Source organism: Arctopsyche grandis, chromosome 7 (assembly GCF_051622035.1).
Source record: "Arctopsyche grandis isolate Sample6627 chromosome 7, ASM5162203v2, whole genome shotgun sequence".
Taxonomy (NCBI): Eukaryota; Metazoa; Arthropoda; class Insecta; order Trichoptera; family Hydropsychidae; genus Arctopsyche; species Arctopsyche grandis.
In genome coordinates this window covers 30808277-30834543 of record NC_135361.1, presented here as the reverse complement: position 1 = coordinate 30834543, position 26267 = coordinate 30808277, and the positions used below count along the sequence as shown (strand labels likewise).

The 26267-nt window shown below is 29.7% G+C and overlaps 3 protein-coding genes across 10 annotated transcripts; all 3 read left to right on the top strand.

The window, feature by feature from the left end:
* Positions 1–1830: 1830 nt before the first annotated feature.
* Positions 1831–9123, top strand: LOC143914366 (uncharacterized). 3 transcript variants are annotated; one of them, XM_077434562.1, is made up of 7 exons: positions 1833–2078; positions 3716–3815; positions 3893–3963; positions 4380–4435; positions 6654–6777; positions 6854–7099; positions 7157–8626. In XM_077434562.1, exons 1-4 carry the CDS (start codon positions 2007–2009, stop codon positions 4386–4388), a joined length of 252 nt encoding a protein of 83 aa, XP_077290688.1. In that variant the 5' UTR covers positions 1833–2006; the 3' UTR covers positions 4389–4435; positions 6654–6777; positions 6854–7099; positions 7157–8626. The 3 variants fall into 3 exon arrangements, with proteins under 3 accessions (XP_077290685.1, XP_077290687.1, XP_077290688.1); XM_077434559.1 differs by lacking the exon at positions 4380–4435 and having other exon boundaries at positions 1831–2078; positions 6854–7008; positions 7157–9123; XM_077434561.1 differs by lacking the exon at positions 4380–4435 and having other exon boundaries at positions 1831–2078; positions 7157–8944.
* A 7507-nt stretch (positions 9124–16630) lies between these two features.
* LOC143914312 (uncharacterized) lies at positions 16631–21115 on the top strand. Its single transcript, XM_077434492.1, has 6 exons — positions 16631–16805; positions 17148–17220; positions 19718–19811; positions 19895–19983; positions 20625–20775; positions 20861–21115. Exons 2-6 carry the CDS (start codon positions 17158–17160, stop codon positions 21022–21024), a joined length of 561 nt encoding a protein of 186 aa, XP_077290618.1. The 5' UTR covers positions 16631–16805; positions 17148–17157; the 3' UTR covers positions 21025–21115.
* A 207-nt stretch (positions 21116–21322) lies between these two features.
* LOC143914310 (uncharacterized) lies at positions 21323–25478 on the top strand. Of its 6 annotated transcripts, none has more exons than XM_077434487.1 (6): positions 21323–21430; positions 23638–23722; positions 23804–23861; positions 23951–24039; positions 24151–24307; positions 24395–25460. In XM_077434487.1, the coding sequence occupies exons 2-6, from the start codon at positions 23648–23650 to the stop codon at positions 24550–24552; spliced, it is 537 nt and encodes a 178-aa protein (XP_077290613.1). In that variant the 5' UTR covers positions 21323–21430; positions 23638–23647; the 3' UTR covers positions 24553–25460. The 6 variants fall into 6 exon arrangements, with proteins under 6 accessions (XP_077290613.1, XP_077290615.1, XP_077290614.1 ...); XM_077434489.1 differs by lacking the exon at positions 21323–21430 and adding an exon at positions 21681–21913; XM_077434488.1 differs by lacking the exon at positions 21323–21430 and adding an exon at positions 21711–21918 and having other exon boundaries at positions 24395–25478.
* The last annotated feature ends 789 nt before the right edge of the window (positions 25479–26267 follow it).

Below are 26267 nucleotides of genomic sequence, written 5' to 3'. Positions count from 1 at the left end.
GACTATATATGCTGCTGTTCAGGTATAATTAAATTAAATTTTCACATTGACATACGTAACATGGAATTTTAGACTTATTTCCCTTTGAATTTCAGTCTGTAAAATTATTATTGATTCCATGGCTAGTGACAGTGGTGTTGAGTATGTTTTATCTTGGCATATATGTGATGTTTCATTGTTTAATCATTTTTTTGCACGGTATGCTAATAACATCTGTATGCACTTTGCTCGTTGGATTATTGATTGAAGGTATAATATTACACGTCGAATACAAATCAATTAACAATATAAAATTCTAAGTTACTAGCTTATATGATTCTCATTTATAATTTTAGGAATTTTCGTATTTACGTGGCTGTTTGTCTTCAGTTTTTATCAAAAGATCAAAGAAGACGAAGCTCTGGGTTTGCAAAGTCAAAATGCAGAAGCTGCACTTCATATAAGAGCTTCTGAATCTTTTGAAACTCCACCACCTACATACGAGGAAGCTCAGAAATATGACTTTTAATATAATAAATATTGCCTAAAGCTTTTTATCTAAATTAAGATGATACGCTTTAAAACATACGAAAAAATTAGCCGCGACGCATTTTAATCACTGTGTTCATTTTGAGGGCGAACTAGTTAGTTTAAAGTTTGTAATTGAACAAATTACTGTTCTAATTTTTTTTCATCCCACGGAATTCAGGCTGATTTAAAGAGAGACAACTTAAAAATGAATCAATGAATAGCTTTACAATTTGACCAAATGGTTGACGATTTGATCAAATTTACCGCAATGTACTGAATTGATCAAACTTGAGCCTTATTTTGAATCTTTAGCTACGTATTTTTATAAATGTGTATTTATATTTACATGTCATGGACATGAATAGTACAGTTAATAACTATGAAAAATAATATAATATGATTTATATTTATATAATTATAATAAAAAGCTTGAAAAAATTGCGAATAACGTGATATACATATGTATTATGTTCACCATATCCGAATAAGTTGTAGAAAGATCTCAATAAGTTGACTGGAATATTCAAAAAAGGTAAGCCCAATTTGATATTTATTAATATAATGAAATAATACATAGCATCTTATTAGAATAGGCGATAAATATGGATACAGTTTATTTCATGTTAATTGATTAGTTTTTTTATTCTTTGATGCAAACTAATTCACTTTAATTATTTTATGCAAACTAAACAATGAACATTTTCATTATTATCGTTCATTAAATCAGAATTTTTCAACCCTCTTTCTGAACATACATACATTTATACACGAATAATAAATACGAAATATCTGGTTCGTTTAAAACATGTAGCAGATTTCAAACTCAACAATTAACGATTAATTCCAAAGAAATTATTAGACATACATATGTATAAGTTAAATTAAATTTTATGCATTATCCTTTACAACAATACAACTATACCTTTACAACTATAAATTGTTTCGAAAAACCATAATATTTTCCCCGCCCGATCAACGCCAGGCAATTATCTCAACTTTGAAGAATTTTATACACACATACTATATTATTTAATGTAGATCACACTATCAACTATGACCTTCAACACATAAAAATTGACATGAAATGCGCTGCAGTTGAATTTTTTCCGATTAAACAAATCGGACCAACACCCACTTTGGTTCTTATTATGACGACTAGCTTCCAAGCTGTAAACAAAAGTAAGAATTAATATTGCTTAATTGGAACTAAACGTTGCTGGTCAAAATTAATAAGCAACTCGAATTTTTTATTTGTACATATTTCGTCGAATGAAAACGCGTTTTGTTGCCAAGAATTTCCCACGTGTTCCGGGAAAAGTCAGTTTTCCACTCGTATTGATCGGTGTCAGACGTGTTGTCGCCTGCCTGGCGCCAATACGTTTTCTCACTACGTACGTTTTATTTATACTGCAAACTGTCAATTCACAATAAATAAACCAATTACTTACATAATATGCCGAATGTTGATACGTTTGACACCATTCAAATAGCTCGAGATGGTCAAATTTGCAAAATTCTGCTGCTTTAATCTTCGTCATTGGACCCTTCTTATCAGTTCAGTGGGATTGGTGAGTGTTCTGACCTTGACTGAGTATTTTTCCATTTAAAATTAACATACTTATGAATTGTTATTAAAATTTCACATCATATTTGAGTAAAAATAGTGTTTTTTTGATGCGTAGTTGTGGCATAACCTAAAATGTAAATTTATACCCTACAATGTTATATTTATCTCATTTTAACAATATAATATACCTATTTATATATAAAAACGGACAAAATGTGTGTGCGAGTACATCGACAATTATGTAGATTTTAAAATAAAAAAATTCAGTTATTATAATGATTTCGATTGCGATTTAGAATTCGATTCCGGTTCCCGTTCCAATTTGGATTCCGATTTCAGTTCTAATTCTTGATTTCTATTTCAGTTCCGATTTCCAATTCCGATTTAATTTCCGATAACTGATTTCGATTTCAGTTCCGATTCCCGGATACGATTTCAGTTCTGATTCCCGATTCCAATTTCAGTTCCGGTTCCGGTTCCGGTTCCAATTTGGATTTCGATTGCAGTTCCGATTCCCGATTTATATTTCAATTATAATTTAAGTTTATATTCCCAATTCAATTCCGATTCCCGGTTTCTATTTCAGTTCCGGTTCTGGTTCAAATTTGGATTCCGATTTCAGTTTTGTGTCCCGATTTCTATTTCAGTTCCGATTCCCGGATACGATTTCAGTTCTGATTTCATTTCCGATTACTGATTTTGAGTTCAGTTCCGATTCCCGGATACGATTTCAGTTCTGATTCCCGATTCCAATTTAGATTCCGATTCCCGATTCCGATTTCAGTTCCGATTTCCATTTCCAATTTTAGTTTCTATTCCCAATTCCCATTTTAGTTCCGATTCTCGGTTCCAATTTGGATTTCGATTTCAGTTCCGATTCCTGATTTATATTTCAATTACGTTTCCAAATTATAATTTAAGTTTCTATTCCCAATTCAATTCCGATTACCGGTTCCTATTTCAGTTCCGATTCCCGGATACGATTTCAGTTCTGATTTCATTTCCGATTACTGATTTCGATTTCAGTTCCGATTCCCGGATACGATTTCAGTTCTGATTCCCGATTCCAATTTAGATTCCGATTCCCGATTCCGATTTCAGTTCCGATTCCCATTTCCAATTTTAGTTTCTATTCCCAATTCCCATTTTAGTTCCGATTCTCGGTTCTTATTTCAGTTCCGATTCCGACAATTATTGCTGTTTGTTATTATTATGATACACATATGTATAACTTTATTTTAATGCATGTATTAATTATTTTTCCGAAATCATTCGTTGAAATATCAACGGGTACAACACTAGTATAATAAAATAAACCTATTTTTATATGTAGTTTGCCCGAGTATATTAATTTTATATGTCACGTACGGTCGAAGGGAAACTTTCAAATTTCTTCTTGATAGCGGATGCAAATTTACCATTAAAGAGATAACGAGATGACGGGGGTAGCGGTGCGGGTGGTGTGATCGTTGATAGAGGGAGTGGGGTAGAATGTCTTTATTTTTACATACCTCCTTTATTAATAATTTTTTTAATTTAGACGTAAATAATTGATTGATTTTCACAATATAACCAACTATGTCTACAATTTAATGAATTTGAATATGAAGATAATTTAATTATTTTAATATTTTTTAGGTGTACAGTATAATGGATTCCTTTATTTTTATAAACGATGACGATCATGATGATGACGAAAATGAACGAATCGAAAAATCTTCTTATTCTAAGAAAATGGGTTTAGTTCTTGTCGTATTCAATACTATAAAGATTCAAAATCAATTATTAAATATGGTATTATTTTTTTTATTTCAGAGATTATCGGCTTCACATTTTCCGTTGCTGGTGTTATCGTCAATGCAATAACTGTATACGCAGCAATTAAGGTAAAATTAAAATTTATATTATTACATATATACATACATATATGTACATATGTACATACATACACAAAATAGAAATATGTAATGATATATTTTTTATTTATTTAAGTTTGAACCATTGTGGAATTACAGGAGTCCCTAATGCCCCACAATGGTCGAAAAATATTAATAATTGATATAAGTTTTAAATCTAACCTAACTTACCACCTTCCTGATATCAGTATTATATTTAGCGCCAGTAATTAATATAATAAAAACTCACTACAACGATTGTAACACTTTTCGTTGTTTGGTAAATTAATGTCAAAATGTAACTGAATAATCCGACGAATCGTATCACATAGTTCAATGTTTAAATTAAAATTAATTTGTTACAATATTTTTTTTAAATATATTTTTATATTTTATTTTTATCATAGGTGCCATGACAGGTTGCCACAAAGCGACACCTATGGCCAATCTTGTACATATGTATGTATGTATGAAAATATGTACTAAATACTTTCTACAATGTAGGTATAGGTATATTTAACAATCAACGAACTTAAATTTTCGAAGAATTTATTTAATTTTATTATTATTATTATTTTTATCATTATTATTATTATTATTATTTTTATCATTACTATTATTATTATTTTTATCATTATTATTATTAATATTTTAATTCTTAATCTATAAATGAAAATTTTATAATTGGATCCTTTTAAAAAAAAATATTTAATGATATAAATTTGTAAGTAACGGGGGAGGGATAAGATGAGATGAATGATATATCACAAACCGCAAGCATATTATGCTTGGAACAATTAAAAATTCAGAATTCAACTGAATTTGTGAAATATTCCAATTTTATTGAATCCGTCACAACAATTTAGTTAGATAAAATGGTGAACTCTAACAGGAGACGATCAATCTGCATTATATTTGCATTTAAGCTGTTTTTATGAAATTATTTGTTTAAAATTTTGTGAAAATAATAAACAAATAATTTCAAAGTTTTCGAAATAAGCATCGTTATGGTTATGTAGTGAAATTTAATTTGGTTAAGTTTCAAAAAAAAAAAAAAAAAAACAGACTGTCTAATTTGCTCAGTTTATGACAGTTTATGAATTGAGTAATTTGATTTTGATTTTTAAATGTTTTTTATTATTACTAAATTATGTTCACAATACATCTTATATCTATTTTAATAACTACTGATCTACTGATCGTTTTCTATTTTATAATTTTAATTTAATTTTGTTAGTAATCATAGTATTATATTATTCTAATGTTAATGTACAGCATAATAGGAAAAAGAGCTCAAAAACCTATTTACAATTCTTATAAATGCTCATAATACATCTAATACATAATATTAATTAAAGACTCTCTAAAGTCGGCGATTTAAAGCAGATTGTTTTTAGGTAATCTGTGTGTTATACCTGAATGGTATAGACATTTTGTTGTAATCATCGAGACTCTTCATAAGTGTGTTAGTATGGTTATTAGTGATTCTGTCATAGAATCTACTGGTTAGTTTGTTAGTAATGTCTGTAAGTAACGGAATATTAATTATGGCATGCAATTTTTTCAAGTTAGTATATATGGGTGTGTTATAAATTATATTTAGGGACTTATTTTGTATTATTTGGTGCTTGGAAAGGTTAGTATTCGAGGCGTTATTCCATACAGGTGAAGTATAGGTTAATAATGCTAATATGAGTGCGCGATATTATTCCAATTTGTTTTGAGTTGATAAAGAACTGTGGCGATTAAATATTGGGTATATGGAGGATATACCCCACATCGCCTTGCATTTCGCTGCCTCAATGTAAGGTACCCGTCTCATTCTTTTATCGAACGTTAATCCTAAATATTTTATTATTGATTGCCATTTCAGACTTTATCCAGAGGGGGTTTTCAGACCTGAACTTGGCCTTTGCTTCCTAACATTTGAGAATATCACGTCTGTTTTGGTTTGATTAATTTGAGTTTTCTAATTAGTGAAGTGTTCCGTCATTGTTTTAGTTGCAAATTCAAGATTTTTACGAATAGTGTTTGGTTTTTTGCTATTTAGGAAGCAAGCGGTATCATCTGCATATAGGGCTATGTAACAGATTTTTTGGAATAGGTATGTCATTTATATATATGGAGAATAAGAGTAGGCCATGGGACAATAAGAGTGGGAATGAATTCAGTAATGAGTTTCTGCGTACTTAGCGAAATTAGCGTTTTTGACAAATTTATGAAAAAAGCATTTGTCTTGGATTTTCCCATTAAGAGGTCTGGACACCAGCGCCTTGTCCAAACAAACGTATTAGACTTCTCCCTTCCTCAATGGACCAATTAAAAAAAAAATCATCATCGGTATGAGAAAGATATTTTCTGTGCAACTATGTGCGTATTTTTTTTTAAATCGACCGTTAAATTAGCACGCTGGACTCTTTTCGTGGACGTAAAAACGAAGCGATTTTATAGATGTTTGGTGGTTCCTATCTCCTATAAAAAATAACTACTCAAAAAAATAAAAAGATAAAAACATTTCTATGGTGGATATCCATAGCATATTAAAAAAAATAATGTATCTAGTGCCATAATTGAGGAATGGAGAAGTGTAATACGTTTGTATGTACAAGGCGCTGGTGTCCAGCCCTCTTAATGTATGTTCAATTTTTAATGGTAGAAAGTTTATTTTTATTTTATTTCAGTCCAAACGATTACTATTGATTCCATGGTTGATGACAGTGCTGTTGCTTTTGTTCTTCAATGAAATACCGTTATATGCGAATGACTTTGACGCTGTGGATTATAGTTTGACTTTCTTGAAGACGGGTATGTTGAATAACTTAAGATTTATATGTATCACTTTGGTGTGTACTTATTATTGAAATATAATAAATGATTTCAGGATTACTATTGTTGATGTGGCTCATAATTTTTTGCTTTTATCAAAATATCAAAGAAGAGGAATTTTTAAGTATGCAAAGGCGACTTAGAGTACAAACACAACACGTTCAGCCACTTGGTGCACTAACAATGGTTGGAATGTTATCACCTGAACAAGTATGAAGAAGCTCAGACGAAACATTTTACTTGACACTTCATACCCTACTATTCTAATACATACATATAGTGATGTTTAACCTGGATAAAGGTATTAAAATTGTGAGATATGTACGTATATACAAATTAAAGAAAATCGACTTTTCAGCGCACCGATCATCATTTGGCCAAACACTGCATGAGATGGCTTCCGATACCTATCCATTTTTACTATGACTTCTTACGTTATTGCTTAAGTTAATATATTCCAAGTGGTTTGTGTCCAATTTGCCGGATAGTATGTATGTATATCACGGATTGAAAAGCAGGTGCAAACATCGAAGAAGATAAGCATTATGTACATTTAAAACTTTTTACGATATGTGTATTGAAAATTCTAGTATTCCCAATCGTTGTTGGTATATTCTTCGTGTTGAGAACATTGTTTCATTTGATGTTTTCTAGCACTTGCTCTAATAACACTGTTTGACAAATGACGACTTTTTTTTGGTTCAGGGACGAGATATGACTTTTGAAATCGTTTATTTTATCGATGTAAGCCAGTTGTCAATAGAATTTTTGTTATTAATCCATAAGAATAGTCGAAATATGATTTTTCTAAGTGGAATTTTATTTAATTCTTATTTAAAGACAATTTAATATATTATCCCTATTAATTCAATTCAGATACTAGTACGAGCTTTTAGCTCGAAATTTTACCGATTTAAAATTCATCACACTTCCAATTAATCCTTTTAAACGAAAACCAAAAAATAGTGTAGCCAGAACACTATCCCAATAAACATGTTTCAATAGAAAATACTCGATATAAAATAGTATTAACAGTGGGAAAAAATCCCAAGTGAAAATACGTACTTTTGACTTTTGATTTGAACTGGACGACTACTTAGAGAGATTTGAAAGCTGAAAAGTACTAGAAATGGAAGATAAAATACCCGATTATAGATTCCAATATTCATTTTGAACAGGAAATTTACAGATATTGAGACATCGACCGAACAACACCAAGATATAGAAAAATCGCGCGATTTAAAAAACACATTTATATCCGAATCTCGACCCAATCAACATGTTTTATTACCAGATTCGTGTTTACTGGCCATATGTAGATCTATAAGAAAAGTCATATCTTGTCTCTGAATCATTTTTCGTGTCAAACAGTGTAATTTATGAACTTACATAATTAAAAGGGGTTGATTTAGGAATTGTTTTTGAAGGTTCCCGGAAAGATGCACTAAATAGTAGCGCAGTTTCGAGAAGTCCTAATTTTCAAAAGCGCTCAATAAGAACTTACGCGATAGAATTCCACACAAAAAGGTTAGCACCCTTGGATAACATACAAATACCCCTTGACGCTTTTTTGTGGAATTCTATTGCGTTAGTTCTCGTTGAGTATCGTTGAAAGTTTGGATGTCTCGAGAGTGCAACTTTATGGAGTGCATTTTTCCGGTCACCGTTTTTGAAATATTCACTTGAAATTCAAATAATAAAGTATATTTTTGAAATTCGGTAGCATAATATAGGAATTGATAATATGTATATTGTTAGTACTTGTGAAATAAACACAATTAAATTATCTCATTTTGAAAAACAATTGTTAAAAAAATCTGACAGTTTTAAATAAAGCAAAAAAAAAATATTGATTATTTCCAGCAGTAAAAGAAATGAAGTCAGGAAAAAAAAGTGCGATAATCGTGCTCATTTGGATTGTGCGCTTTCGTCTGTGCGCTGTTGCTCGGTGTCAATTTTGTTAGTGCTAATCAGGGGTGTGGAGTTTGACTCTGAGTCCGACTATTATTACTTTATGCTTCAACTGCGACTCTGACTCTGACTTTGGCTCCGAATCCGACTTCTTCTCCAACTTGAACGATTTTAGTAAAATCGACTTTTCTTGTCAACGTTTAAAATAGTAGGTAATACAAAAATAGCGATTTTCAAAATATAAAAAGAATTAAAAGTTAAAATCATTAAAAATTTACATGTTACCCAATTTATTGATTTATTCGTAATGAAATAGTTATAAATAAAAAGTAAAAATAAATTAATTCAATAAAAACATGAAAGTTAAAATGTTTATGAAACGGAGGAAACAATTGGTATTGGCTTCAACACATCAAAATACGTGCTTCAAAATATTCATCGATTTTAATTATATTGTAATTTAAATTCACGATTTTTATTAAGAGTTTATGACATTTCAATTTATTAGTGAATTTACTTCAATAAAGTCGGAGACTCTAACCGTGATAATAGTTGACACTCACTTTTATATTATTAAATAAAGAAAATAATTTAAAAAAAGTGTCGGATTAGCTTGATTTTTTACAACATCAGAAATTATATAGATTTTTACAATACGAAATGTACAATTTATGGATGCTGTTAAGGGATAGTTGGATTAAAAAAGTTAGGAACTGCTGTTCCAATGTTATAGATGAAAATATTTTATGATTTGTTATTGAAATGAGAAAGCTTGTTATAAATATAGTATTAAATATTGCTTCTTTATTGTAATGTTGAACTGTTTAGATTTCCAATTTAAGAATATTTTTGGAGATTTTTGAATACTACAGAATTATAGAAAATTAGGAACCATCCATGAAAAAAGACTTTATGAGGATATGTAATGCAATTTTTTTCAAAATTTGGTTGGTCAGTTAAGCCAAAGCGATGGCCCAATTAATTGAAATCCATAAATTATTAATCACCTTAAACTATGTACATCTATAATATTTTATATAAGCTTATACATAAATGATCATGTGAATATGCAATAAATTTAATAAATCGAATGTTAATTTACATATTTTACTCATTGTTAAAAAACCATATAAATACTATGGGATATTTGTATCATATATGTATGTATGCATGTATAATAGATCGAATACGGCCATTAATTTTGACTCATTGGAACGAATATATGTAATGTATATGTATATGTAAGTATACGTAGTTATATCTGTTGGTTTAAAAATTTGTAATTATTTGACAAAGTCAAAAGTACTTGATTCATAGCGAATATCATTGACAAGTTTAAATGTCAAAAGTGTACTAGCCCCTTATGGTCGTTACTTTAGCAGGGTTGCCAAAAAAACTGGAAATATGAAAGATAGCTTTTAGTTACTGGAAGTGGACTTGAAATATATTTACGTACAAAAAACTGAACGCTCCCTGGTTTTTGAAACAATAGTCGACTCTAATCAATACTTATGGGTCAACGCGTCCATTGACGTCAGCATTCAGTTAGTAATAAAGAACTACATAAACATAAAATGTAATAAAACCCTTCGATAACCAAAAGCCGCTCTTTCGTAAGTATCGGAATTTGTACTGAAAGTAATCATCATAGGAAAATTGTATTTTTTTATATAATTTTTATTGAAATTCAAAATTTCTTACTAATTTGGACCTGCTGATTACGAATATTATCATGATTTTTTTATTTGGTTTAGCTTTTGTTAAATTTTTTAAGTATAAATAGATAATAAATAGATAATGTATTTTTTAATGTTATAAAAGATTTTATTTTAATTAAAAATATGATTTTTTTCCTTTAAATGTTATAATCATAAAATTTAATTAATTGGACAAATCAGCTGAAATTAAATGAATTGAAATTATTTCTTGTTAATTTTATTAAAGAAAAAATTAAATCAATATATATTTTTTATTATTATTATTATATTCTAATCAATTAATCATGTAAACCCGTCCTAAAAATCGCTCCAAAGCGACGAGAGTACTATACAGATCGAGAAATACATCAAATTGCATATAATACATAATTATTATATGACATCTATGGTCAAATATTGCAAAGTTCATTGAAAGCGTTTTTATATAATACAATCAATAAGCATTTATACAGTACGAATTTTATACGATAATCATCCACAGAAGCATCTATGGAGAAAATTTTTCAGCATTTTTTTATCAAACCGGCGAACTTTGAGACGCAGAACAACCTAAGATTTGCGAGAGAAATTGGGGAAGGAATGCCAATTTTACAGGAACTGTTTCAATGAAAATCAGAAAAATTGGCAAACTCTGATAAGAAAAGATCGATCTCGAGTCACAAACCAAGGTCTGGCCAGCAACGAGACTCTAATGGGGATCGAACCCGTGACACTCTGCTCGAAAGCATACTATGCTGACCACTAGTCCACGCCACTGGCTTAAGTATAATAAATGAAATAAACAATACCACTAATTCAAAACGCAATAAAAATCAGTAGTTCAATTCGTGCCACTTCGTCCATTATTATCCTGAATTATCGAAATATTTTGCATATGAAACTTTTATTTAAAGATCAAAATAAGTCGCGCATTTATATAAATTGAAATGCAGAATCATCTCTAATAATTATTGCGTAAGTATGTACATAAATATAGTAAGAAAGAAATTAGAAAATCGATGGACTTTTAGCTTACAAGGACTTTTGAACTATTATGTATATATTATAATTGAGGAAATCTTTTGCGTGTTGCGTGTTGAGGGTGGTAGGTGTTGGGGCTTTACCTTGGGGTTGTAAAATCAATTAAAGTCATTACAACACACGGTAAAAGCGTCTATCCATCACAAATTATCAGATACGAGTGACCTTAGTTCGGGAAGTTGCCAAAAAATATTGATCTTGCTTGACCTTACCTCATTCTCGAGTGTTTAGCTCAACATTTTCACTTTGATCAATACGCGGCTTTGGGTCAAACGTGTTCTTTACTAATTTGCAAAGTTAAAAATTTCAATATGCCTCCTTTGGAAAAGTGTTGTTGTTGTGCTAAATTGCGTCTTGGATGCCTAATCATAGGATGGTTGGGTGTGGTAAGTGATTTTGCCAGTTTTTTTTTAAATCGTATCAAAATACCAATATGACAAATGTATTTGCATTTAAAAAATACTTTTTTCAGATTTCCTCCGCTGGATATTTTTTAAATTCTATAATTGCATTCATCCCAAGAATGTATACCATCGAAAAACCCGAGGAATATGAATGTACGCTTTAAATTATTTTTTGTCACATACATAGTATGCATATCAAATCAAAGATCTCAAATTCATTAACTGACATAAGTAATACAAATAGCATTAGCTTTGTATACATGTATTGGGATAGAATATATTTCAATTAAAATTCATCCAAAAGTTGAACAGCAAAATTATCATTTTATTTAAAGAAAAATAAAATATGATTAATATTGCTGGAGTATTTTAAAAATATGATTATAGTCATCTTTTGATTACTTTGAGAATATATGTGCCCATAATTGTGAGAGTGGTCTAATTCGGGAAAAAAAATTTATTGTTTAATATCGGTTATATTGTAATATGAGTAACTGATTAAAAAAATAAATTTTATTGACTTTCTCATAATCATGGACACATATGTATGTACATGCGTATTTATATGAACAATATTACTATGCTAATTGTATTGAAATTAATCAATTAATTGTATTAGTAGAAATGGTTTAGATACATACATAAATATATAAGAAATATATTTGGTCCTAGGATTGATTCTTGAGGAACTCCATTGAAACCATGGTAACAAGCACGAAATATAGTCATAGAAAACAGTTCATTTTAAAAATCTTGATAAATCATGTATGTTAACTAGTAAAAAATTAGACGATAAAGCTATTTTTGTTGTCAAAATCTCTAACCATAACATAGATACTAACAAAAGGTAAATGCAGTTAATGAATCTATGTACATTGATAGATAAGGAAATTAATTTATCATAATGGACAACAATGAATAAATGCCACGGCAAAAACTTAGTGATCACGATTGTGTTACTGAAATTTATTGAAAATTTTGAGTCATAACCAATTGGGCATTTTTCCAAAATTTCAAAAAGTGAACTTCTTTAGAGATTTTAAATAAAATGGTGAAAGGAAAACAATAATAAAGGGACGCACTATTTGCCATAGTAAAAATTTATTTACATATGTACATATATGTATAAAATTTATATTATATACATATACATGTCAACAATCAGTTAATGTATATTAGTTGCATTACGATAATATTGGGTAGGTTTACCTGATATTATTAGATAAAACATATAAATTCTGAGAGGAGACATTCGTAATCAGTGGGTTATAAATAGTAAATACCGATTGATATTAATTAATGACAATAAAATTAAATGACTGATTTTAGTGACAAAGACGCAACACATTTTTGTTCTGATCTCTCTCGTAGTAAGTTTTTTCATCAGTGTGAGTCTTGTTTATGGAAGTCACAAGGTAAATTTTTTTTCAATATAATTTCTTACATTTATAAATTTTACATTTTTATAATAAATATAAATATAATATATTTCTATACATTTCAGTCAAAAAAAATATGGTTACTACCCTGGTTAATAGTAGAAGGATTGTCCATTGTAATTACATTGGTAATTATCTTGTATACCAGCTCCCAATTTTTTTACGCAAATGTTCACGTAACACTTGCAGTGTGGATTTTAATCTTCGGTCTATCTTTCGGCGGTATGTATAAAATTCAACGTAAATACAATATTTTTTTGAAGTGAAACTTCTTTACGCAGTCGAGTGAATTGGTTTTTTTGCGGTTGAATGTGTAACAAAAAACGTTACAACGCTGAAACACGAAACTGGAGTGTTTCAGCTTCTCTTCCTCCGGCTTTTTGATAATTACCTCACACACCTAACCTCAGTCTCATTTGGTGTGTATCTAAGTAAGTTTCACTTCTATAGTGCGTAGTTTAAAATACACAGTAGATTTTTTAAATAACACTTTCGTATATATGTATATGTTTTATTGATATTTAATTTCAGTATTAGAATTCTATTTCTTTTTGTGCGTCTTGAGCTTTTACATCCAGCTCAAAGAAGAAGATACTTTGAAGCTCCGAAGTCAAAATACAGAAGCTGAAATTCAAGTGCAACCTTCAGCGCCTCAAAACAATGAACTTTACATGTAAAACTAGTAATTTTCTTAAGCTATTTAAATGGGTTATTACACAATCCTCAGGTTCTTAATGAAGTTAAGTTTTATACACCTAGTAAATTCAGGGACCTGAGGAATCGTGATTTGTTTTCTCCTCCTGTGGCTCGCACAAATATGTTGGCAACGTCTCCAATATCTAGAGCAATATATATCTGCTCAACCAGGTTGCTGGTGAAATTGACCTGTTTAATGTAAGCTGTGCTGAACTGGTTGAGTGGTTGTGGAGCTACGCCCGTGGTTGATTTTATCAATCATAAATATCGTCGAGCACGGATGTTTTATATACCTTTATTTGTGTAATGATTGTGTGACTGGCCACAGTGACGCGTTAGTGTACTCTGTAATGTCACTGTGGCTAATATGTTAATAAAATAAAATAAAATAAATTTGATATACTATGTATGATTATGTTTAAATAAAATAAGATTATGATTATTTACTATGTCCATACATGTGTCATTCAAACTTGCTTAATACGAACACGACTATTACTAATAGGGATCCCAAATCTGAATATTCGATTACTTTTTATACGAACCTATTTTTTTATTTTCAATCTACAGCACATTTAATTCTATTTGATGTATCGGATAATGATTCTCTTAAAATTTTAATAATATCTTGAACTTATTAAAACTATAAATAAATAATTTAAAGCTACTGTTTGATATTCGATATTCAAATTTTTCGGATCCCTAATTACGAGTTACAATCAAATTATTTCACGATTTGCTAAATTTTTCAAGGTTTTTGAGATAAATACAGAGAAATGTTATAATCAAAGAGTGGACCAACTATGCGCCGTTCTTTGTTCAGTGTTCGCCGTGCATTGTTCATTTTTATGATGAACATTTTTTTTATGCTCTTTAGCTTTGTAGTTTGCCTTGTTTCCTGGAAAATAGACCCAAAACGCCCTGTTTCCTGGAAAAAGCACGCTTCCGGTTCTACCTCTAGTTATAATAATAGAAGTGGCTTTAGGCGTTATGTTGTTGTCAAGTGACGATTGTCCACAGACATTCCTAAATAATTTTAGCATCCGTCATATTTGATGCTTGGTGGTCGACGTATGTCCGATAAAAACTTCTCTGTTTGTTTATATTACTCGCAAGATGGGCAAGTGCATCGTTAAAAATTGCACAATGCATTCAAAAACACACAATAAACAACATGGGATACATTTTTACATACCTCCTTTACGTTTCACATGGCTTTCGTGTCAGTGGTCATTTTTATCTCTTATTCGATCGTTTTCATACTTTGCCATATTGCTCATTTTGGTCTTCAATACACGTTAATGTATCGTCTGCCATTACGTTGGAGATAAAATATCGTATACAACGCGTTTTAAACACGCGGAAAGTAAATCTTCTTGACGTTTAATAAGCGTTCGTCCCGTATCTTCCAACCTGTTCGCCTTGATATGGCGATATAAGATTTTAATTGTTTAAACGCCTATAATTCACCTATATTTTATGAAATTTGCTCTATTGGTTCTAGTTATCTCTAATATATAAATATTTATAGTTTTAACTCTCATATGTATATATAAATTTCAAATTTGGCGTGTAGCTTCTTGTAGGGTAATACACGATATTTATTGATTTTTGGCCAAATATGTCAGATTTGACATTTCACGGCTAAAAGTATATCTCTTTACTGGGTTTTATCTGCGAGATAAGTATTCAATTATAAGTTATGTTGTATCTAATTGTTAATATGATTTACAATAAGCTTACATACATTTAGTTTTTTACAATAAGCTTAAATACATACATCACATACAATTATTATTAGTTATCAGCTGATTTTTATAAGTAAATTGATCTGACTGTATTCCGTGAGTTGTAGCGTAGCTATGGAGATGTACCGCGTAGTATTGACACAATTTATTTATTCGTAAAGGACCTTCTATTATTATAACATTTCTCTGGATAAATATGCGTAAATGTAAAACATTTTGATAATTATCAACAAAACTCTGATTACCGTAATAAACACTGACAAGTAGAGACATGTTTGGAAGATAATTGGATTGTTAGTCACATTGCGGTGGTCACAAAGACAATTTTTGCCATTCAAATCGCGAATACGCAATATTTGGCACTCAAGCTCTTGTTAGTATGATAGTTATCGTTAGTATGATGGACTTTTCGGCCGCCAGACGTTCCTTTATAGAGATTTTAGTGACTTTGTGACCAGTGCTTTGTGACCAGTAATCACCAAACCGTCTGGACATGTCCAATCCTGTCCGAACGTGTCAGGATAATAGCAGCGCAATGCAGTTGTTGTTTTTCACATATCCTCATCAAAAATTATATATTGCAAATAAGTTCTCCTCTCTTTAATCACCGCTTTACAGTATTTTCATTGTTGTTTATATTTTTTTGTATTTCCATTTTCATTGTTGTTGTTATTTTTTGTATTTTGTTTATATTTTCATTGTTGTTTGTACATTAGCATTAGTTGAATTCTACATATAAACCTTTCGGTAATAATCGAGTTCTACTGTAAATGTAAATTTTATATGAATAGAACATCGAAAAAGTAAGCAGTGTTTTATTTTAATGGAATCATACAGTTAATAACCCCTGAAATCCGTAAAGCAGATTATGTATCTAATATTGTATCGTATTGTTTTCAGTCTTTTTGTGACAGTGTAGGTAGATATTTGTGTACCCATAATATAAATTTAACATACACATGTGTGTATTTTACACACCCAATATTAATTAAAGCCTTAAAATAAAAGTGCCTTGAACTGAAACCTGTTTTTCTAACCTGCAAAAGTCATTCAGTGATATTTTTAGATCAGGTAAGCGTCATTTAATATTTTATTGTGAAGTTTGAAAACGATATGATTATTGAATTGGCGATAGTTTATTTAGTATATGTATTGAGGTGAACGTTTGAAATTTTTAAAATATAAATACACATTTAGTATCTTTGTTTATCTTCATACTATGTATATGTGTGTAGGCATGTTTGTATTTTGATATGATAAGAGATTCATGGGTAAAATGTCGATAACAATCTGGTAGAAAACCGTTACGAATTGATTGAACTGTGCCATCTATAATATTTAAGTGTGATATGTATATAAAATTTAATTCGAAATCGCAAAATTTCAAATAAAATACATTTTAATTCTTTTTAGATATTGAAAAATGACTTTAATCAAGAAGTCCGAGCTGCGAAATGGAAGTTTGATCATCGGATGGCTTGGCTTGGTAAGATTATAAAGGTCCATTTATACATATGTACGTATCATGGAAGTGACCAATCGGGGGAATTATATTATTTTTATTTATTTTATCATTCATTTCTATTATCTTTATATTTACATACATATATGGACGATGGTGATAGAACTATTCTCCCTATCGTCTGGAATAAAAAGTTATTATTTATATTATTATTATTAGGATTATCCTTAAGAGGGCTGTACATCCGAAACCTTAATTTTGTTACCGTTCCTTTCTTCGATATATATATTGAGTGTATGTATATATTGAGTGAATGCGACAATAAATATCAATATATATATTGAGTGAATGCGACAGTTGCGCTTCGACCAGATAAAACGTGTTTTAAATTGACAAAATCGAGGTTTCGTATTCTACTATTTTCTCCTCCAAAACTGGACCAATTTTTAAAAAAATTTCATCATCGGTATGAGAAAGATATTTTCTGTGCATCTATCGGCGTAATTTTTTAAAAATCGATCGTTAAATAACCACGCTAGACTCTTTTCGTTGGTGTAAAAAAGAGGCGATTTTATAGATGTTTGGCGGCTCCTAGCTCCTATAAAAAATAATTAATCAAAAAAAATAAAACGATAGATGCACCCCAATGGTGGATATCCATAGAATATTAAAAATAATTTCTCTAGTGCCATAATTGAGGTAGGGAGAAGTATAGTACGTTTGTATGGACAAGGCGCTGCTGTCCAGCCCTCTTAAGTTGGAGTATGAATACAAAAAAGACCTGTAATTTTAACTGTTTTTATTGGATTTAATATGGAATCTATCAAATATTGTAAAGTCTGTCTGTGCTTTGATTTTTTTCAAAAATATTCAGGAAAATTGAAAGCTGGGTAAACTCTTAACACGAACACGGCTATTACTAGTCATAAATAATTTGTTTCAAGCGTTGTCAAATTTTTCACAGATAAATAAGCAAAAATGTAAAAATATTTTGATAATTATCAGCAAAACTTTGATTACCGTAATAAATATTGGATAAGTAGATATACGTCTGGACATGTCAAAGCCCAGAGAAATGTTATAATAATAGAAGTGCCTTTACAAATAAATTGCCTGTTTCAAAATAATAAGCGAACCGTCTTCATAAGTACGCATTAATATACGCTACAACGCACGGAATATAATCAGGGTTATCACATATTCACTACAGAAATAAAAGTTTTATTTTGATATTGATTTATTTACAATTTAAGTATATGGTGGTGTTGGGCATCGGTAGCCAATCCGTTTATTTTCTCAATTGGCGGATTATTTTTATCCACTTTTTCGTATTTGTCTGTCCTTGGGAACTCTTAAATTAACGTGTAATGTATAGTTTCAACAAAAATATGTATAATATAAAATGAACGATGTTTATATTAATTAAACATAAATAATTGGTTATTAATATAATTGAATATTCGGTGCCACCAAGAGAAATGTTTTTACATTTATTTAAAAATAATTTTTTCATTTCTCTGGTGCCACCCCTGAAATTTTATGTAGAATGCGGGCGATCACCATGACACCTTTAAAAACTGTCAAACTACGATGTTAATAGAAGAATATGTTACTTAAATGATCAATTTACTTATAAAAATGTATCCCATGTTGTTAATTGTGTGTTTTTGGATGCATTATGCAATTTTTAACGATGCACTTGCACTTCTTGCGAGTAATATAAACAAACAGAGAAGTTTTTATCGGACATACGTCGAGCACCAAGCATCAAATACGACTGTCGCTGTAATTATTTGAAATTGTCCGTGGACATTCCTCACTTGATAACAATATGACGTCTAAAGCCACTTCTATTATTATAACATTTCTCTGTCAAAGCCTGTCCGAATGTGTCGTGATAATACATATAGTAGCGTAGTCCAGCTGTTGCTTTTCGCCTACAGTAAAAAAAATAATATATTTCAAATAAATTCTCCTCTCATTAATCAAATCTTTACCGAGAAAATATCAGTTTTCCTTAAAGTCGGTTTTTGTATCAACCCTAGTTATATATGTATGTATTTGTCTACGCCATTGGGCTAAAATGGAAAATCTTGTCTTTTTAAAAATTGTCTTACTAACCTAGTCCGATTCTTACTTCCATATACCGGGTTGATACGATGCGAGTAGCTTGGATCAAGTAGCTTGGACGAATAACATCAAAACGGTTGGATTACGCATTGCCACGTTACGAGTAAGGCCTAATTAAGTCGTCCAAGCTACTTGGGCCAAGCTACTCGCAGCTTGTCAACCTGGTATTAGATTTTGCACAAAGAAGTTAAACTTATGTAGTTTTAATTATAAAATACATATACTTGAAAATATGTATAATTCTATAGGTATTTAGCGTATTAAGAAAAATAACAATATTAGTGTAAAATTAATAAATTATAGAATTATGCACATCGATTCATCCAGGCCACTTTCAATGATACTTAAATAATTTTTTGTTTCAAATTCAAATTTAAATGATTTTTTCAAGGTGTTTTATTCTGGATGGTTTATTTATGCAATCGATGCCTACTCAATGTTTGACTTTGATAAAAAGGAAGATGAATCGCCTTCTGAAGTTGATGGTATGCTTTTAATTTTAAATTTTTCAATTAAAGTGTATAATTTGAATTTATAGACCTATTAATAATTGATAATTTTTTTTTAGCAATTACAGCGGCTGAAATGAGTTTATCTATAATAATTTCCATTGTGGGTGTTCTCATTAATGTGGTACTCGTCTATGCAGCTCATAAGGTTTTATATTTTTACTATAATTTACATAAAACGTTTATACTTTCTTTAGAGTGCATTCAATGATTTTTGGGAATTATCAACACTGAAGTATAATACATATTATATGTTTTTTGAAATACATATCTAGTATAGTCGATCCCATTAACGCGAGACTTACGAGAACCAAGCATGCTGTCGCATTCGTATATTATATGTAAATACATATTTTTAAAAGGCCATAGAATCTATCCGTTTTATGCCATAGAATTTATGGATACATTTTTTAAACAAACTATTTTGATTTTTTTTAAATCGCCGAATTTTGAGATACAGGTTTGAAATACTGTTCTATCTGTATCTCAGAATTTTGAGATACAGATAGAACAGGGTTTCCATTTTGTTGGAACCGTTCAATTAATATATAGTCACATATCCAAGGTCTGACGAGCAGCACATTCAAGGATTGAACTCGTGACCACACAATTATTTTTTGCTTTTTTATTTGCTATCTGTATGAGATTATTTTCAGTTCTATGTATGATTATAAGTAATATATAAAATTTTCAATTAGAAACAGTGGGATGAATAAAAATTAAAAAATTAAATTGTAAATTGCTTTTTGTGTTTTTATGATAATGTTATTTTATTTGTACGTATTTCAGTCCGTAAGAATGATGTTGATTCCTTGGCTCCTTACAATGGCACTTGGTTTCTTAATATCTTTGATATACGCTATGTATAATTTCGTTGAATTCTTTTTCAATTTTGAAATACCAAAATTGTGGCACGTATTCTTTTCTCTTCTGCTTCTTGGTATGTGAAAAATTTAGTTTATATTTATATACATATATAATAAGTTTTATTGAAAATAAATTTCATTAAACAATTTTCTCAACAGGAATTAGTTTCTATATGTGGCTTTGGGTCTATGGATTTTATCACAAGGTCAAAGAAGAAGAATTAATGTCGAATTTCCAATATCAAATTGTCGAAGACGAACTTCAAATTCTCACTAAGACTCAAGCAAGACCTCCAGAATACAGCATAATTAACTATACTTGATACTTTAGCTTCAACTAATATATGTAGAATTGTAATGTATAAATAATTACTCATTAGAATAATAAAAATACGATATTATAATGATTTTTTACATTTTGTTTTTATTTTATGTTCTATTTGAAAGTTCTTTTGTTTGCATAATTTTCTCCTACAAATGATTTTATTATTTTGATCGCTCATATTTTTATTGACAAACATTAGTACCAGAAAATTATAATGATAAAAATAAATTAACATTAAAAATAAGTATTGAATACCCCTGATATAAGATATCAATTGTTTAACATTACAATTGATTATACGATTAGTAGTCATTTATCAATAGCTGAAGTACGTAGTTGTATTTTGTGGTTTTTCACTAAATATTGATAAAAATATATATAAAACAAACCTGGTTAGAAAACAAGTAAGATATTTATTTTATATCAATGACAGTGCTTTGAAAAATAATATAAATTTATTATATATTAAAAATAATTAAATGGTAGGCACTAATTTGAAATGGGTTTTATATATTTGAGAAGTAGTAAAGAAGTTTCACTTTCGTTTACATACATAGATATTTATGTATGTATAATATTATAAATTGTATGTACGTATGTACATACATATTTATCGTGTTATGTTAAATCGATAAGAAATGATTGCATTTATCAATTATTTATCTGATTTGCTTTTATTTGAACATACATATATAGGGGAGACCGGGGCCAAAAGTAATACGGGTCAAAAGTAACAGCGCTAATATCTCCTAATCTTTGCCCTTTTTCGAAGGTTAAAGGTTCAAACTTATTTCCCCTTTCCCTCGTCGCCCTCTCTTCAGAACCTCGCCGGCGTTGGCGTAAAATAAACGTGTGGCGAGTGACATTTGTGTTTTTCTGGAACTCAAGTAAGGTTTTTGATTTTTTTGGTTCAGAGACGAGATATATGACTTTTATTATAGATCTATGCCCAGTGAACACGAATCTGGTAATAAAAAATGTTGATTGGCTAGAGATTCGGAGATATACATATGTGTTTTTTAAATCGTGCGATTTTTCTTTATCTTGGTGTTGTTCGGTCGATGTTTCAAAATATGTCAATTTCCTGTTCAAAATTAATATTGGAATCTATAGTCGGGTATTTTATCTATCATTTTTAGTACTTTTCAGCTTTCAAATCTCTCTGAATAGTCGTCCAGTTCAAATCAAAAGTCAAAAGTACGTATTTTCACTTGGGATTTTTTTCCACTGTAAATGAAAAAAGTTTCACTTTCATTTATGTACATAAATATTTATGCATGTATTATAAATCTCTTGTACATATATGTACATACATATTTATCGTGTTATTTTAAATCGATAAGAAATGATTGCATTTATTATTATAAAATATGTATCTGATATGCTTTTTACTTTATCTATGTACGTAGTAACAATACATGAAGTTTTGTGATCATGCGAAAATTCGAACTCGAGATTTTGACTGATTCGAACTCGGAATCGATTACTGATCACGTTTTGATGATCTAGAAAAAATGTGTGTGTGTCTGTGTATTTTGGGGATTTTTTGAACACCGTTAGTCTTATCAAACTGAAACTTAGTATCAAATACTGAAATTTTTATCGACATGATGTTAATTTTTTTCAAATTTTTAAGATGACCGGAAATGGTACCTCCCCTTATAGGTGTCCTCTTTTTTTTTAAGTTTTTGAATCCAATTATCTCCCAAACCACCAACTAAATCGTATTATTTTTTTTACATGTAATAGAAATAATAATATTGATAACCTTATATTTTTTAAATATTTTTATCTGAACCGGAAGTAGCAGTTTTACTCTAGAGAATCGAGGTTTTTTATGTTTTTCTCAGAAACCTTTTGGTTTATTGAACTGAAGTTTCATATCAAGAAGTTTAAGCGTAATAGCAAGTTATGGATAAAATTTGGTAAGCATCCCTCAACCGGAAGTGGCAGTTTACTCTTGTTCGATTTTTCTTCCACTATTTTTTTCGACCACTTAAACATGTGTGATCTTCACGAAAAAATTCAAATATAATTCTTGTATTAATGTAATGAAAATAAAAAAAAATCACCAAATTTAATAAACCGGAATTTTCTCCTCTTAGAAAGGTCAAAAATGTTGTCGCCTGGATCCTGTCCACACCCATAAACGTATTAAGCTGAAAATTTATATTTGTATTCTTTATGTACTAACTTAGAGTTGCTAACATTTTGGTCAGAATTGGTAAACCGGAAGTAGTATTTTTTTTTAAAACAATATTTCATTATTTTATTTTGACCTTTTAAATCATTTTTATCCTCTTAATATTTAATGCGTATAATAATTATACTGATTTTAAATAATAAAAAAAATTTGAACAAAATCCGATGACCGGAAGTAGAACTTTTGTCTTGTGCAAGTTTCCATACATTTGTGCTCAATTTGAATCGCTATCATAGTTATTAGTTCAATATCGAATTTTGTTTTGTAACCTTCTTATATTCCTCAAATACATAGATAAAGTCATGGGTTGGTCACACCCGAATTTTTTTGAATACACTTCAAAATTTTTTGTGAAATTTATCAATAAATATATTTTTTAAATTAATTAATTTAATAATATTTTTTCAGACAAATCAAGATGGCTCCGACTAATAAAGTTTGCGGCATATATGACTTGAGAATCACAATTCTAGTCCTCGGCTGGTTTTATTTGGTAAGCTTTCTCTCGGAACAAATGTAATACTGCTGAAATAAAATAAAAATAAAGTATTGTATTCTATCTAATTCGTTTTAGACATACGAGATTGGAAAGTTCACTTATTTGATCACACTTTATACTAATTCGAACCCAGGTTATTATACCTATATATTCGTATCATATTTGGCTTACTTTTACCGTGTAAATTTATCATTTATGATACACTGGACTGATTTATTTCAGATATTCCAAACGCCATGATGGCGTATGGGTTGTCCGATTCTGCTACCTATATTATTGCGAGTGCAGCCCTTATATATGGAGTTGTAAAGGTATGGACATATAAATCTTCAAACTGGGTGCAAAATTAGCATTAAAATATAGCCTTTTTAATTTTATTTACATATGTATTAATTATAAAATGTTTTTTATTTTTATTTCAGTCTGTAAAGCTGATGTTGATTCCATTTTTAATAACAACGACACTGAACGTTATGACGTCAATACTCTTTACTATGCACAATTTCGTTGGAATTATCAAAACGAATAGTTTCACAGGAGAAGCCACTATATTTTTGTCCTTAGCCTTATTATCAATCGGTATGCAACATTTTTTACAAATATGTTTTTACAAATGATAATGAAATGTGTCGGAACGATTAATATTGCAATTCATCTTAATTTCAGGATTTAATCTTTACGTTTGCTTTTGCGTTTTGAGTTATTATGACAAAATCAAAAAAGAAGAGGTGTCAAATTCACAGTGTCAAAATGTAGAAGCTGAACTTCGGGTACTTTCTTCTCCTTCAAATCTCAATACTGAAAGAAAAACCGCCTGCATATGAAGACATTCGTTTAAATTGACGCTATTAAAAAATATTTTATGGTAATGTGTATAGAATGTATGTATTATATTACAAACAAATATATCGTATTTATAAATTTTTTACAGTGTCAATGTATTTAAATGAACATATAATTTATGTACTCACATTTTGCTTATATTAAATCCCATATCATTTTTAATTATCTATGTATCGTCACAATTGATGAAGTTTTGTGATCATGTAAAAATTTGAACTTGAAATTATGACAAAATTGAACTCGGAATCGATGATTGTCATAGTTTTAAAAAAAAATGTATCTATGTATGTTTTTTTTTTTTGTATTTTGGAGATAATTTGAATACCGATAATTTATTTTGATATCGTTCGAATCCCATCAAACTGAAACTTTGTATCAGTAACTGATTTTTTAAAAATTATAATATAGAAATTAAATGTGGGTCAACAGTTTTTCTATTTTTTTCTTACTTTCCTTTGTATAATTGTTTATATAAATACATATATGTGTATACAGTATGTATATACGTAATTTTTTTCTTGAAAATTTCGACTTTGGGAAAATTCATTTCAACTTATATGAACCATCATTAGAGACAATATTTGGAACAAAAAAATTAACTAACGTAAAAGTTGAAGATAAATAAATTAATATGAATTTGAAATAAATAATATTGATATGCAAACAAACTTGATAAGGGCAAAGCAACGGGATTGATGAGCAAATGAAGCTTGGTCTTTAAGATATTAGGTACAAAATTCAATGAGAGTTTATATGATTTTTAATATTATTTTGATTTTTTGAATTTATTAAAAGCTCAGGTATTCGTATATATATTTTTTTAATTTTAGGATTTCATCCGAATATATAGTTAGTATTTGATTTTTGAAACAAATAAATATTTAAACACAAAAACAATGATTCATAGAATAAGTCAATTATCATTGTACATATCGACGATAACATGATTTCCAATTAAAGCTTGTCAATCAAGACAGATTCCATCAACCTGCGTAATTGATAAGCTTATCGTATTTAATATTTCTATAGAATTACAAAATTTATATTAAATTAAATATGTTGTCATCAATAGGTTTTAAACTTTGGTAAAGTGTAATACCAAACGAAATGAAAATTTTCTTTGAATTGAAATAACGAATTCATTTTATATTGTTGTTGCGTAGGAGTGGGTGGAGGATCCAAGTAAAAGGCCAAAGTCGCTTCACAGCATTTATTAGTGATTAAGGAGATACACGCACCGCCAATGCTCCATCCAGAATGTCTTCATATGGTCTAAGTACCTGCTTATAAAGCGTAGGTCACTCACTGCATCTTCGACGTCCGGCTACTTCCCCATTATTTAGGCACGTACCCGGATATGCAGTCTCACGGTCCAAGGCACTCAGTCCCACGCTATCGCACTGTCAGTTCTAAGAACTATACCAGGAAGCTTTGGGAGTTTTCATTTTTAGCCGAATTCACGTAAGCCTGGAGATAATCCTCGAAAACCAATTATAACGGCGGCTCCTTTTAGCATATGCTACATTACCATAAAATAATGTTCAATGAAAACTCGCTTGCCATTTACATACATAATATTGCGTCTTTATAGTGCAAAGCTGTTAGCTTTGTTTTTAAAAATGAGAAGTTTTCATAAATCACGAGAAGTGGCGTGCGCGAAGTGTGCGATGCACACAGCCGCTGTAATAGAAATATT

What these genes read in the sequence shown, in the direction of transcription:
- LOC143914366 (XM_077434559.1), top strand. Translation starts at nt 2,007, where the DNA reads ATGGTCAAATTTGCAAAATTCTGCTGCTTTAATCTTCGTCATTGGACC. An exon ending in TTATCAGTTCAGTGGGATTG is followed by an intron (nt 2,079 to 3,715) that starts GTGAGTGTTCTG and finishes AATATTTTTTAG; the next exon opens with GTGTACAGTATAATGGATTC. An exon ending in TTTGACTTTCTTGAAGACGG is followed by an intron (nt 6,778 to 6,853) that starts GTATGTTGAATA and finishes AAATGATTTCAG; the next exon opens with GATTACTATTGTTGATGTGG.
- LOC143914312 (XM_077434492.1), top strand. Translation starts at nt 17,158, where the DNA reads ATGACTTTAATCAAGAAGTCCGAGCTGCGAAATGGAAGTTTGATCATC. An exon ending in TCATCGGATGGCTTGGCTTG is followed by an intron (nt 17,221 to 19,717) that starts GTAAGATTATAA and finishes GATTTTTTCAAG; the next exon opens with GTGTTTTATTCTGGATGGTT. An exon ending in ATCGCCTTCTGAAGTTGATG is followed by an intron (nt 19,812 to 19,894) that starts GTATGCTTTTAA and finishes ATTTTTTTTTAG; the next exon opens with CAATTACAGCGGCTGAAATG.
- LOC143914310 (XM_077434486.1), top strand. Translation starts at nt 22,037, where the DNA reads ATGTGTTTTTTAAATCGTGCGATTTTTCTTTATCTTGGTGTTGTTCGG. An exon ending in ATATTGGAATCTATAGTCGG is followed by an intron (nt 22,144 to 23,637) that starts GTATTTTATCTA and finishes ATATTTTTTCAG; the next exon opens with ACAAATCAAGATGGCTCCGA. An exon ending in TCCTCGGCTGGTTTTATTTG is followed by an intron (nt 23,723 to 23,803) that starts GTAAGCTTTCTC and finishes AATTCGTTTTAG; the next exon opens with ACATACGAGATTGGAAAGTT.